Raw genomic sequence first — 13395 nt, 5'->3', positions numbered from 1 at the left:
CTCTAAAAATTAATGAGAATACTATAAGCCTAAACTGAAATTCTAAATTTATCAGATCATATACAATTTTGGGGAAAAAAGCATTATGAGAGAGGAAAAAAATATGAAGAGAAATCAATTTAATGTGCACTTTACTGGGCTATAGGTGAAAGCATCACAGCGCGTGGAGCAGGTGTTCCCAGCACTTGTGTCAGTAGCTGAAGGAGGCGTGGCACTGTTAAACAGTGTTTATTGACTCTAATGATGTGAAGATCAGCCATGTTGATGTACTTAAGTTAAGGGCTTAGGAGTATTTCGCTGCTTTGATCCCCGTTTGTTTTCTCATTCATTTTGCTCTTTTTCGTACTAGTCCAACTTACTGACGTCTGTCTCTACCCTTTGAATACATTCAGTAAGAAGCTGAAACTGGGCTTTATTTACATGGATTTCACAAAATACAGGGCGATCGTGTTCCCTCCCTGGAAAAAAGAAGCAGGGGAACTCTGCTCAGCCCTTCCCTTACAGACTTATCTACCGTTTAGTCACAGTCCATGCTGTATTTTCTATTTAAACAGATTTTTCATTAAAGCTTAATTATGAAAAGTGTGAAACATTATGAAGTTTACACATGAACATGCTTCGTTTTCAGATTCTTAGTTATTAATTAATTATTTAATTAAGTGGTAATTTTTTCAAGGTCATCTGGCATACCACCAGTTTGAGAACCACTGGTGTAAAGCATTTGAATCCTGGAACATGTTTCTTCAACACGCTTACAGCTGAAGGACTCACCTTTCTCGAAACAGACATTGTAGTCTATGTGCACCACCTCGCCAGTTGTCATGTCAATCAGCACGTTGTCCAGATGACGATCTCCCAAACCAATGATGTAGCCCACCATTGACATCACAGCCGTGGACCTCGCATACGACTGCAAAGGTGACAACAGAATAAAGTCAGAGCAGCCATGTTTAAGCATTGTTGCAGCAGGAACACTCTAACAAATACTTGAGGCCATCGCACGTACTAGTGCACCACATATAACCGCAGCTTCCTCTGCTCACCTGAGTGACTCTCCACCACTCGCTGGGCGTGGTACACGAGCACCACAGCTCCTTTGCCAGCAGGTTGGGGGGTGTGGCCTCCATCAGCTCTCGCAGCACATCCCTCATGACACTAAGGGGCCAATCACGGCGGGACACCTCCAGATTGAGCCCCACAGCTTTCAGGGCAGGGCCAATTTTACTGTAGTAGAGCTCACTGGGGCGAGGGACCATCGGTAGGTTTTGAGGCTGCTGAAAGGTGTCCTGGGCCTATGAAAGATAAGTCTGAAATTAACACTGCCTCTGAATGACCTCCCAAGCCTTTATTTGTTCTGTGGTATTTGAAATTATCCTTTATAGCTACAAAGGTGTGGCAAGTAGTAGCAGAGGGAGGAATTACTGGCAAATATTATAGACAATGTTATTATTATTATTTTTTTAAATATCTGCAAAAGTCACAACCATTCGAATATAAGATGCCAGAGGTAATAAATCAATAACCATCAAATCCAGTAACAATCAATAATCAGTGTCAGAGAAGGAGGGTACCAGTACAAGAGAACAAGGTGTGACTGACCTTCTGAGCCTGTAGCACAGCCTCGCGCTGCTGCCATCGTTTATAGAGTCCGAACAGAGGAGTGGCTCCATCCACCCACTGGATCAGACCTGAGCGTGTGCCCAGGGGAGTGACGGAGTAGTGCCGGGCGTGGAAGCATGGGCTCTCCTGCTGATTTACTTTAGTAAACATGGTGTTGACAATAGACAAGAACTGCATGATCCTCTCGTCCAAATGAAGATCCTCCAGGCCTGAGAGAGACAAGGTGTTATTACAATATAATTAACATTATTTCAAATATGATACCTGTGAATCTTATGAAAAAAAAAAGAAATAATATTTATAAAACTATGCCAGGTTTTGAAATGTGGCTGTATGATGATGAAGAACACAGTCAGTATACAAAAAAAAAAAAAATAAATAAAAAAAAATAATAATAATAAAAAAAAAAACCCACAGAGCCAATACAACTTATTCTCACCCTTAAAAAGATAGGGGTAGTTTCTGCCGTCTGAGCCAAGGAAATAGAGCTTTTTGGGCTTGGTTTTGGTGGGAAGGATGGTTATGGTGTTGCCCACATTGTGGATGGTGACTGCATCAGTAGCAGAAACCTCTCCTGGGAGGGCAATCTCAGTGTTGGCCATGGAAGCCAAGCGAGGGCTGATCTCATCCAGTTTCAGAAGATAACTGGCTCGCTTCTGTGCTCGCTGCTGCAAACTCAGCATGATCTGTTAGAGGAAAAGGGTGAAGCACTGACTTTTATTTCAGTACAGAAATGAATGTAGGGGCTGACAGTCTGCATTCTCAAGGTTCACTGACTCCTGAGCAAAAGAAGCAAAAATTAAAGCCAAAATACTTTTTTATTATTGTTCTACACCTTTATATTATTTATATTTTGCTGCTCTGCATACTATTAGCCCACTTTCCCACCAAAGTATGACTCATTCTCAGCACTGCAGTGACACTGACGTGGTGATGGTGGTACAGCTGGAGTTAGACACATCTTGTAGGTTGTGAACAGGGTGTGAACAAAATAAGCAACATACTGACTACACTCTAATTATAGAACTACAAAGTGCCCCTGTAAGGTCACAGATAAACACACAAAATACAAGCGCAGAAGTCCCACCTGTTTGAAGGGCACCCAGCTGCTAGCAGGGTTTGCCGGGTTAAGGGGGTTCTTCAGTCTCTCCAGAGCATTGCGAATAGCCTCTCCATAAGTCTCCTGGAACCAGGTTTCGTGTGGAGTCTCCACAGTGGTGGCTGTGATGCTTCGTACGTGATCCAGAGCAAACACAACAGGACGCATCAGGGCTGAGTGTTTCTCCCGCATGATGGCCATCTTCTCCTCCCTAAAACAGAACCACCACCACATACATTACACTGACGAGTGCACACAAATACAAAGACTAATAACAATATGAAAAATAAATAAATAAATAAATAAAAATCACACATAAATACAAAGGTTAAAAATAGAGTAGTCTCTTTCTCTTAATCTGGGAAACCAGTCCTGTATGTCTTTATCCCAATAAAGGCCTTTTCACACTATTTACAGAGGGATTAAAAGAAAAATATATCGTACTCTGTGTGAAAAAGCCTTTTATTCATAAAAGTAACCAAAATTTTCAGTTTGAAACAGAACAGCGATGGATGAGCCCTGAGTAAGTGCACTGAAGCCCTTACTTGCGCAGTGTGTTGTTGTTCTGAACTCTCTTCACTTCGTCCTCCAGCTGCTGGATCCTGCGCAGGACGTGCATGTGCTGCTGCTGCAAGACACCCAGCCACAACTCATCCCACAGCAGAGTGACCCTCCGCAGCTCTCCCACTAGCATCTGCACCTACATACACACAACCCAAAAGAGTTTCAAATCAGGGTACTAACAACCTTCACTAAAGAAAGGAAGATGTTTTCTGATGGTTCCGCAGGAGTGTTTTCTAGAGCAGTGCCAAATAGTGCAGAAGAGTGAGAGAGAGTGAAAGACTGTGTTTGAGTGAATGCGTGTAATCATTTGTCATCATGTTTCAGTAAAAGAAATTCTGAATGAATGGCTCTTGCACTGTGGTCGAGGAAGGTATTTTTCTATTGTTTAACCTGCTGAGAGTCTCTGACACTACACATTAATTTTTACCCCCAAACCGACAATTAAACCAAAATACTTTGTAGTAAAGGAGAGCTTTAAGGTTTTTAAGGAGATCCCGTTCTCTGCAGAGTGTGAAAAATATCCACACAACAGACGTAGATGTGCATTTACAGATGTCAGTGCATATGCTCAAGCACAAAATCTCAGAGCCATGAAAATGACTGAAAAAAATAAAATAATAATAATAATTTGGCAAATAATATATGTCAAGGACATATTGTGCACATGTATTGGTCTGAAGGAACTAGCCATAAGGCAAACCCAGATACAACAAACCACAGACATCAAGTTATACATAAACCAAATACAAAGCAGGTTAATTTATTTATTTATCATAAAGGAAATAACTTTAAATAAATAAATGGCAACACTGTAGCCACCTCCTTTGGAAGATATAAAAGCTTTAAACCTTAGGTTTCTCAACCCTGATACAGGAGCCACCCTACCCTGCTCATTTTAATGGTTTCCCTGTTTTAACACACACACCAACTCTAAAAGGACTTGTTCATTAACTGATTAGCAAAAACGATGTGTGTTGGGAGAAGGGAAAACAATAAATGTCATGTTGTGAAACACCGTGTTAGACTGGCAACAAGAAGTAATACCTGGAGGACCATGGTGGGGTTGGCAGCAGAAAGTGTGTCCACGATCTTGCTGTAGCAGTCCTGCATCATTGCCTGATCTTCACTGGAGCACAGCACCAGCTCCTCCCCTCGACCACTCTCCTGAGAGGCAGAGGCACTGCCTGCCTGGCTCTCTTCTCCACACAGAGTCTCACTCTGAATGTTCCCCAGCAGTGTGGGCAGAGCAGACGGCAGCTTGTTACCTGCTCCAAAAAGGCAAAGCCTAATCAATAGCTCCGATATAGAAACACAACAGTAACACAAAATCATAAACAACAAATAATAATAAAACTCCTCTAACTTTTCAGGAGGAAAAAAACTCACAGGGGGCATATTCAACCCACACCAAAAATTAATACAGTTGACCCTTGATTTTTCATGCATTTATAGTCTAATTGTGGCCAGGAAATGCATTCCTGTGGATCATCCACTACCCTTGGGACTCAATATGGTTCAGCAAAAAGCTGAATCAACCCGAAATCTCGTACCTGCTGTTTGGGCTTCTCCACCCAGTGAGATGGAGCCCACGATAGCTGGGTAGAGAATCAGGTGAGGTGAATCCTGGGCCACGCGGCAGAGCAGGCTGCAAATGCTCTGGCGGATGTACGCCTCAGGGTGGTTCAGCCTGGAGAACAGCTGTGGGATGATGCCTTAAGTATAGCATAATAAACAATGGTCAATAAGCAATACCTGACAACAAACATCTCCTTTTACTGAACGATGTAAATTCAAAGCCCTAACTACATAAATGTTAATGACGCATGAATCATTTCTTGCATTCCTCAAGCTCTATTTTTAACTGTAGATAGCTTCTGTAGCCAGAGTTGGTGGTCACCTCTCCAGGGGGCAGTGGGAGTGGAGGCCAAGCCAAGCTCCAACCCCTCCCTCAGCTCTCCAGCATGTTTCACAAGGAGGCGAAGCAGACGCAGGGTCGCCATTACAATTACATCATCACTGCTCTGCTTGCTGCTTTGGTTGTTCAAGAGGAGTTTAGGGTCATCTTCATCAATGGGCACCTGAACAAGAAAACACAGGCTCAAGTAATGTGTCAAAACTTTGAGACAAGTTCTCAGAAACAGCTTCAGGATTGTGGCTTGCCTGGTTAGATTTAGCAGAAAAGCAATGTGTTATAGTTTGTCTGAGAAGAGGAAAAGATTTTCCAAAAGGAGCAATGGAAGGGACGCTGACCTGCCCAGCATTGAGTTTAAGGAAGGTGAAGTAGGCCCTACAGGAGACTCGGTAGAGGCTGAAGATTCTGTCCACCACCCGCCTCCACACTCTGATCAGGCCGTCCGTTACTCCGTCCTCCACCTCTGCGAGCCACGGGCATGAGCTGAGCAGCTGCCTCCAGATCACATCCACCATGTCATCTTCATCATCCTCTTCATTCTGCAAAGCCATGTCTTCATCCTGGGGGCGTGAGAGATATTTACATGATCACGACCATAAACTTTATTTAGAAAAGGAATGGACCATAACTGTATTACATAAATATGTTTATGTTAAACTGTAGTCCATCTGTTTCTCTGCATACTCTCCCCCATTTCGTCCTTCTCTTCAAATGGTCAGGGCTTCCATCTGACCCTCACAGAGCAGGTGTGATGTGGTGGTGGATCATTCTCAGCGCTGCTGTGTCACTGACGTGGTGGTGGTGTGTTAGTGTGTGTTGTGCTGGTGCGAGTGGAGCAGACACAGCTGTGCTGCTGGAGTTATTAAATCCCTGTGTCACTGCTGGACTCAATAGTCCACCGACCAAAAACATCAAGCGCCCTCTGTCACTGATGAAGGACTAGAGGACGACTGGCACACACTGTGCAGCGACAGATAAGCTTCTGTCTCTGACTTTACATCGTACATTTATCCACCACCACATCACACCTGCTCTGTAGGAGTCCTGAGCTCTGAAGAACAGGGGGAAATGACTATGAAGTATGCAAAGCAACCAGTGGACTACAGTCTGGAATTGTAAAACTACAGAGTGCTCTTCTGTGGACAAGCCCACACCTTGAGGAGAGTTTTGTGTTTTACACCAACTCCTCTTACCTGAATCCCAGCTGGCCGACACATGGCTTGGCCAAGGATGCTGAAAATCATCTCCTTATCCTCCTCGCTGGTGCCTGAGGGTAGCAACTCTTCTATCTCCTTTTTCTCTCCCAGAAGCAAAGGAACCCCTTCTCCTTGGCTGCACAATTTAAAAATAAATAAAAAAAATAATTATATATATATATATATATATATATATATATATATATATATATATATATATATATATAAAAAAGCATGGAGCACTTCAACAGATACCAAGCTGATATTATAGACATTAACACCTGACGATGTAAAACAACATACACACCTTGCATTATCCACAACCTTACGGCCCCATCTGTAGGCCCAGCTTGCGAGAGCCGCCCATGACTTGGCCATTTCTGGAGCCTGATTAGCAGACAGCTGGTACAGCTGACCCAGGACAAAATCAGCTTCTCCTACACCTACACTCACTGAAACAGAGGAGGATCTGAGAGTTAGTGAACGTTAATATTAGCTAAGTTCAGGTTGTAAAAAGCACTCTAAACATGAAGCAAGTCCCAAACTGCACTGAATAGTGTGGAAATATTTTTTAATTTATATATATATATATAGGATTCAGCTTATAGCTAATATTTTGGGTATGGGGTGGGCTATGCCTCAACAAACGTCCATTTTATAAACAAAAATGGCTACAAGGAAGCATTTCACCTCAAGAGCACCGATTTATGCAACAAATAAAACAGGCACGGGCTGCATAAATAAGGCTCTGGTGGATAGCCTCAGACACTAATGGGCATCTGATGAAGCTTTTTCACATGAAAAATACTAATCTGTTTATGATGATAACACACACATCCAGTTAAAATGGTTAAAAATCTGAATACAAACAAGCATTCTTGACATGTGTGTCCTGCATGCACACTACAGACTTCACCCACGTTCCCCCGCCATTGTTATGTGAGACTGGATCTCAGACAGTCACTCAGCCTGCGAAATCAAACCCAGCTGTGGCATCATTCGGTTTAGTTAGGACACCTAGGTTAGTTATTAATAATAATTAAAACAGTAAGTGTACCTGTGGTCTCTGTGGTGATGCGTGGCATGCCCTGCTCCTCCACAGGCAGCTCAAGGAGGCCCGAGATGTTTTTGCTGAGAGTAGAGAGGGTGCCGCTGGCTGCGTTCTTCTTCACCGCCTGCTTCATCTGCGGAGTCAGGTCCTTCCAGTCGGACAGCAGCCACTTACACAGAGTAAGCACAGAGCGGCAAGCTGCACGCTCACACTTCCCCGAGCGACAGTAGGACAGGGCACATGAGCTCAGCATCTCCATCGCAGCTGCGGACTGACCTGAGAACAGGGGTGTGTCATTGCACACAGTGATTACATTAATAGTCACAGTAAACACTGTAAAGCTTTTGACTCATAAATCACATTCACAACAGCCTGGGTTTTAAAGACATCTGAAGTTGAATGTAATTCCTTGTTACACCAATTCCAAGTAAGGATTCCAAGCAATTCCTTTTTAGTAAGTGGCATAGGCCAAGTTTTACAGAAACCCAAGTCAGCAAGTACAGCTTCCTCAGAGCATGTAAAATAATCCCTGAGAGGGAGAAAGACACAAAACAGGGATCCATCCTCTTCTGGTCAACACCAAATAACAAATCAGTAATCAGCGAGCAATATGAAGCTTTGAATTCTTAGATGTATTGACTGGTGTGCATTAAGAGCATTGCAGGGCTAGACAAATCGCTCTTACACAGTTTGATCATTAAATTTGGCAAGTGCGCCAAATAAGAGAAATGTACAGAGCACCTGGTTCCCAGCATGAAAACCAACGTATGATTCCAGTTGGACATGTTGGAAGTGTAAACTGACTTCAGACCACAGACCAACCTGCAGTGAACAGGACTTTAGCCCGTTCAATTTTCAGCTCCGGCCCCCATCTCTCGCCTACAGCTCCCTCTAGTGACAGTTGCTTGAAACTCTGCACCAGGTCCGGGGTTTCGGAGTCATCGGTAGACGGCTTGCTGCACTGAGCCAACAGCCGTGAGGCCAGAGCGAGGTTTCCCTGCTTACGGGCAAACTTCACCGCCGTCAGACACAGTTCCATCAAGTGAGAGTCTATGGGACCAGAGGAACCTATCGGAGAAAAACAATAATCAAGTTAACCTTTTTTAAAAAGGCTTTAAAGCAGTCCTGGGGCATGTTAATAAGGAAATGAACTGTCATACTGAAACACAGAAGATTAAACCAGGAATCCTATCGCTCGGTCATATGCTGACCCATGCTGCCCCGAGTTCCCTCAAAAGAGCCACAGTCTTCACATGACACTGGGTCAGCATAGGCAACAAACACCAACCTACCTCGGAGTTTCTGGAAGAGCTGCCTCTGGAAGATGGTGTAGCGGAGAGCATGAAGCCACGGCTGAACGTCCTGCTGCTTACAAGTACTCAAAGCTTCACTGTAGAGTGGGATAAGACACTCCTGGTGAGACAGAAAGCACAATGCAATGACCATCTGGAGACATTACAAACAGGTCTGAAAACTAGCGTGCCCCAAACCAACAGCACCAAGCTAAAGAATGCCAGACACTGGAAGGTTTTGGAGCAGGTGGTGCACAGGGGTCGGTTGTGTTATTCTATATGTAGGCAGACACTGACCTCTGAAGGGTGCTGGCTGCAGAGAGAGGTTTCCAGAGAGCTGGCACAGTGGAGCTGCAGGGTGTTGAGCGTGGGCAGTGATTCAGAGAGTGTAAGGGTGGACAGACGCATGGGTCCCAGGGCAATTCGACCAGTCTGTTTCAGGTACTTCACCAGCGTGCTGCGGAGTTTCAACAAGAAACAAAATCAAGTTAAGTAACCAGACACCTTCCGCTGTGATGTCTAAACATCTGTAAAAAAAAATAAAAAAAATAATAATAATAATAATTTAGGATACTGCTAGAATTCACTGCAGAAAGGAAGAGAAACCTAAACTGGTAACAGGTAAAGGGCTACAAATATCTGAAAAATACCCCTGTCAAACCTAGTACCTACCTCAAAACACACGCAGTGAATACCAAGGAAACATTAGTTATTTATGTTGTCTTCAAAATATCTGGCTCCACTCATTGGCTCATTATAAATCCTTTGAGGTTAAAATGAGTCATGGGATGAAAAGCACTCAAATGTGCAGCAGGGCTCCGGGGCCAGGACTTGGAAACAGGAATAACATACGGTGCAGACTTACTCAGATGAGGGCAGAACTTTCTGGTCCTGCTCGTGATTGGTGGATGTGAGAGCTCCCACTGCGCTCCTCAGCAGCTGAACCTCTATGGCTTTCTGCAGTTCTGATGGATCAGGGCTTAGTACAGCAGGCAGGAGCCTCTTCAGGTCTACACAGACACACACACAAAACCATGCTCAGCCACAAAATGCAGGCGGGATAAAGTAAAACAGCAAACCAAGTATTTAAGTATTGCACTTTAGCTTGGTTCATAGTGGACAACCATTTAGTCTCCCCTTAACACGTTAATTAACTACTCATCTACTACTACTAGCACAACCTAAAACCACTCTTAGGATATGCTTTAGTCAACACTACAAGGATCAAACCTCACAGCAGTGTACTCCCCCTGTCTAAACTGCCCCTGTTTGGAAATTCTGTAACGATTTCAGCGCCTGTTCCTTTAAATGATGAGCCGCTCGCTGTTCACCATGACCAGAAACGAGATGCAAGCTATTACCTAGCTTATCCTTTGTGGAGGAGTTAAGGAGTCCATAATCTTCTCCAGGTAGCAGTTCCAACTGTGCACGACATTCCGGAAAATCCCCATCCTGGAACCTGCTCAGTGCTCTGAAACACACACACACAAAGAGGAGGATACAAAGGGCTGTTAGAGAACGGTTAAATCCATTCAATATGAATGTATCTGGTCATGCAATTAAGGAAGAACATCTCAAACATCACACAAATTAATTTTGAGGTCATTAGGCTGTATCTTGTCGCTCACTTTATGTAGTTGAAATCAGTCTTGAGGTTGACTGTGGTGAAGCTGCTGTTCTTTTTGAGTGAGAGCATGCTGGCCTGCCACTCCTGCACTGAGGCCCAGTCACTCAGCGCCACATAGCATTCACACACCTTGTTGGCCAAGAAGTTCAGCACCTCAGGAGAACACTCACTGGACTTCAGCAACACAGTCTTCCTTCCATCCACTACAGAGAGAGCGAGAGATGGCAAGAGCAAGAAAGGGAGAATAAATAAATAAATAAAATAAAAAAAGAGTAAAAGTTAAAAAAAAAAAAAAAAAAAAGAAAGCTAAAGTAAAACTGAAGTCCTCTGTGAGGGTTTCCTCACCACTGCCCGTGTGCTTTGGGCTGGAGCTGTTGCCTGTGGTTGAGTTGGTCAGTGTCAGTAAAGATCTGTCAAAGCCTTTGATGGAGCAGTCCATCCCTGTAACAGCACAGAGCTGCTCCTGATACTCCAGAGCAGCCTTCTCAAACCTGACGCACACAAATCACTGTGTTAGAAAAACATTACTTTACACTGCGTTATCTAAAACGGTTTGTGGGGCACTTCACTTCCAAACCGAACTCCACTTCAATTAACTGCATGTTTAAACAATGAACTCTGCAGCACAATACACAGACTATACACAGATAAAGTGGCTCTACACAATGCAGTCTTGCTCATGAACTTACTTCCCCTCCGCCTGCAGGGCAACGGAGCTCACCCACGCCAGGCTCTTGCCCATGTTGGCCTGGTTCCAGGCTGCCAGACCCTGGATAGCCTCAGGACAGCGCAACTCACACAGAGCCTCCACCAGCATGGTGATGGGAACCTCCATCTCAGGACCCTACATCAGCAAGAATAACTCTTAAAAACAGCTTCAATAATGGAGATAAAATGTGAAAGGGATCTAAAAAAAAAAAATGAAACGAAACATTTAAATAAAAACTACAAAAGGGTTGCCCATTTTTAGTGGTTAGTGTTAGTCCTCAAAGATACATCAGGATAGTTTACTGTTCGCACTATTCTACTGCTCCCTCACAGAGTGGAGATATGTAAACACTCAGGGGAGGGAGAGAGAGAATTTTAAAGTTTAAAAAAGTTAATACTGACAAAGCCATGAGGTTAATGTTTGATGGCTAAGTCATGTTTCATGTTTGTTGACAGTTTTTCTGTGACTTTTATGCTGTTTATATCAATATCAGAATTGTATTGTATCAACTGAAACGTAGAAATATACCATGACATAAATTTTGGCTACATCATCTAGGCCTATGTAAAGAGAGAGTAAAGCCCGATTTATATTTCTATACCAAATCTACGCTGTAGGCAACACGTCGACACAAGCCCTACACCACAGCTTCATGCGCATCTCTCCAGAAATGTAACTATGTGTCTGAGACGCAGACTGCTGACTGTGATTGGTCAGTAGTCAGACGTGCATTGTTTAATTTGAATTGAAGTAGTACAGGAACACAAAGTCCTCTCCTTCACATTCACAGCGGGAGTGGTGTGGACATCAGGGCAAAAAATGCAGATAAAAGGAAAACAAAAAGGTAAAATTCGGACGTCTCCAGGATAAATTACTCAACGAGAAGCAATACTACTACACAGTGTAGAGGAAGATGCTTGAGATTCAGCCCCTAGAGAGAGAAGCCAGTCCCATGATGTGTTTGCACCTAAAATGACACACATTTAGACTGAAGGTCAGACAGGTGTAAAGATGTTAAAGGGAGACCTCACCTGTGCGCTGCTGTTTTTGATCTCCGTGAGCAGATCGAAGCCATGGCGGATGGTGACTGCTGGCTGACCTGACAGGAGACCCACCCTCATCAGAGCCATTCTGATCCTGGTCAGCCAATCTTGACAGGTCTGACGGTTGGTGTAGAAAAATGTCCTAATGCCCTGAAGGAGAAGATGGACAGGAGGCATCACTCACATTTGCTTGCACTCATTTACAGCTTGAGTCTAAGGTGAAACCGAAGCACAAGTAGGGTGTCTCACTACTTAGTGAGCTGGCTTGTTCCCTACAAATGCTGCCTGCAGAATCTGAACCAAAAATCAACCTTTATAAATGATATTACAGTAGTTCATTACAGAGACACAAGGAAGTTCAGTTACTTTATAATTCCCACTTCCTGATGACACTGCTCATATAACAATGGTTCAACAGGAAAATTCACACAACCAAGCACAAGTTAGCCATTTATTTCACTTGCTGATACATCACATGATAATCTACAAATACCCTTGATCTAGCTGAAAGAGGTCATAAGAAAAATCACTGCAATAGCATATTTGGGGATCTGGAACTCCCAACTAACAATATGTAAAATAAAACAGTAGGTTTTCTGTGTGCTGCCCAAGCCAGAAAACATGTGATAAAACGAGCAGTTCTGATTCTGCTGTGCTTTTTGCATCAAGTCCTGAGACATTAAAATTGCCCCACCCCCTCCTCTGAGTCTATCCAATCACATCACTGCACCCATGTTTAAGTGAGAGCGCAAGGAAAAGATTAAACGCAACCAAACAGATAATGAGTGCCAAAAAAAATAAGAGCACGAAGAAGAAAGAGAACAGAGCGAAAACAGCTGAAAACCAGAGCTTTTGCTCCTCACTGCTGTGCGCTCAGGGTCGGGGTGAACAGTGAGCGCCTCATTATCATTTAAAAGGAACAGGTGCTGAAAGCGGGCGTCCTGAATATGGCTGTTTAAACAGGGGGAGAACGCTGCAGTGGGGCTTGGTCCTTGTGGGTCACAGCCACTTCATAAAGACCCTAGACCTGTGTTCCACTGTTGGAACGGGTACAATATGTCCTCCATATACAGGGTGGGCCATTTATATGGATACACCCTAATAAAATGGGAATGGTTGGTGATATTAACTTCCTGTTTGTGGCACATTTGTATATGGGAGGGGGAAAACTTTAAGATGGGTGGTGACCATGGTGGCCATTTTGAAGTACACTGATACTGGAAGCTATCTGTGTGTTAAGAGTGGGAGAAGAGGGTTGCATTGACAATCCAACACAATGGGC

General features: G+C 43.7%; 1 protein-coding gene across 2 annotated transcripts in view; it reads right to left on the bottom strand.

The window, feature by feature from the left end:
• The window catches only part of smg1 (SMG1 nonsense mediated mRNA decay associated PI3K related kinase), a 47727-nt gene that overhangs the window by 13886 nt on the left and 20446 nt on the right, over window positions 1-13395 (bottom strand). For both annotated transcript variants that reach the window (XM_066641714.1, XM_066641717.1), the window contains exons 22-43: window positions 12102-12263; window positions 11051-11205; window positions 10707-10852; window positions 10363-10564; window positions 10096-10205; window positions 9600-9744; window positions 9032-9191; window positions 8735-8855; window positions 8265-8510; window positions 7449-7718; window positions 6699-6843; window positions 6389-6527; window positions 5534-5755; window positions 5181-5361; window positions 4834-4995; window positions 4328-4548; window positions 3265-3419; window positions 2708-2930; window positions 2060-2306; window positions 1600-1829; window positions 1044-1292; window positions 772-910 (exon numbers count right to left, since the gene is read on the bottom strand). In XM_066641714.1, coding sequence (XP_066497811.1) covers window positions 772-910; window positions 1044-1292; window positions 1600-1829; window positions 2060-2306; window positions 2708-2930; window positions 3265-3419; window positions 4328-4548; window positions 4834-4995; window positions 5181-5361; window positions 5534-5755; window positions 6389-6527; window positions 6699-6843; window positions 7449-7718; window positions 8265-8510; window positions 8735-8855; window positions 9032-9191; window positions 9600-9744; window positions 10096-10205; window positions 10363-10564; window positions 10707-10852; window positions 11051-11205; window positions 12102-12263 — 4030 coding nt within the window. The remainder of the gene's footprint in view (window positions 1-771; window positions 911-1043; window positions 1293-1599; window positions 1830-2059; window positions 2307-2707; window positions 2931-3264; window positions 3420-4327; window positions 4549-4833; window positions 4996-5180; window positions 5362-5533; window positions 5756-6388; window positions 6528-6698; window positions 6844-7448; window positions 7719-8264; window positions 8511-8734; window positions 8856-9031; window positions 9192-9599; window positions 9745-10095; window positions 10206-10362; window positions 10565-10706; window positions 10853-11050; window positions 11206-12101; window positions 12264-13395) is intronic.

Source organism: Hoplias malabaricus, chromosome 13 (assembly GCF_029633855.1).
Source record: "Hoplias malabaricus isolate fHopMal1 chromosome 13, fHopMal1.hap1, whole genome shotgun sequence".
NCBI classification, from domain to species: domain Eukaryota; kingdom Metazoa; phylum Chordata; class Actinopteri; order Characiformes; family Erythrinidae; genus Hoplias; species Hoplias malabaricus.
Note: the sequence above shows the minus strand (reverse complement) of the source record. Positions and strands in the feature narration are given on the sequence as shown.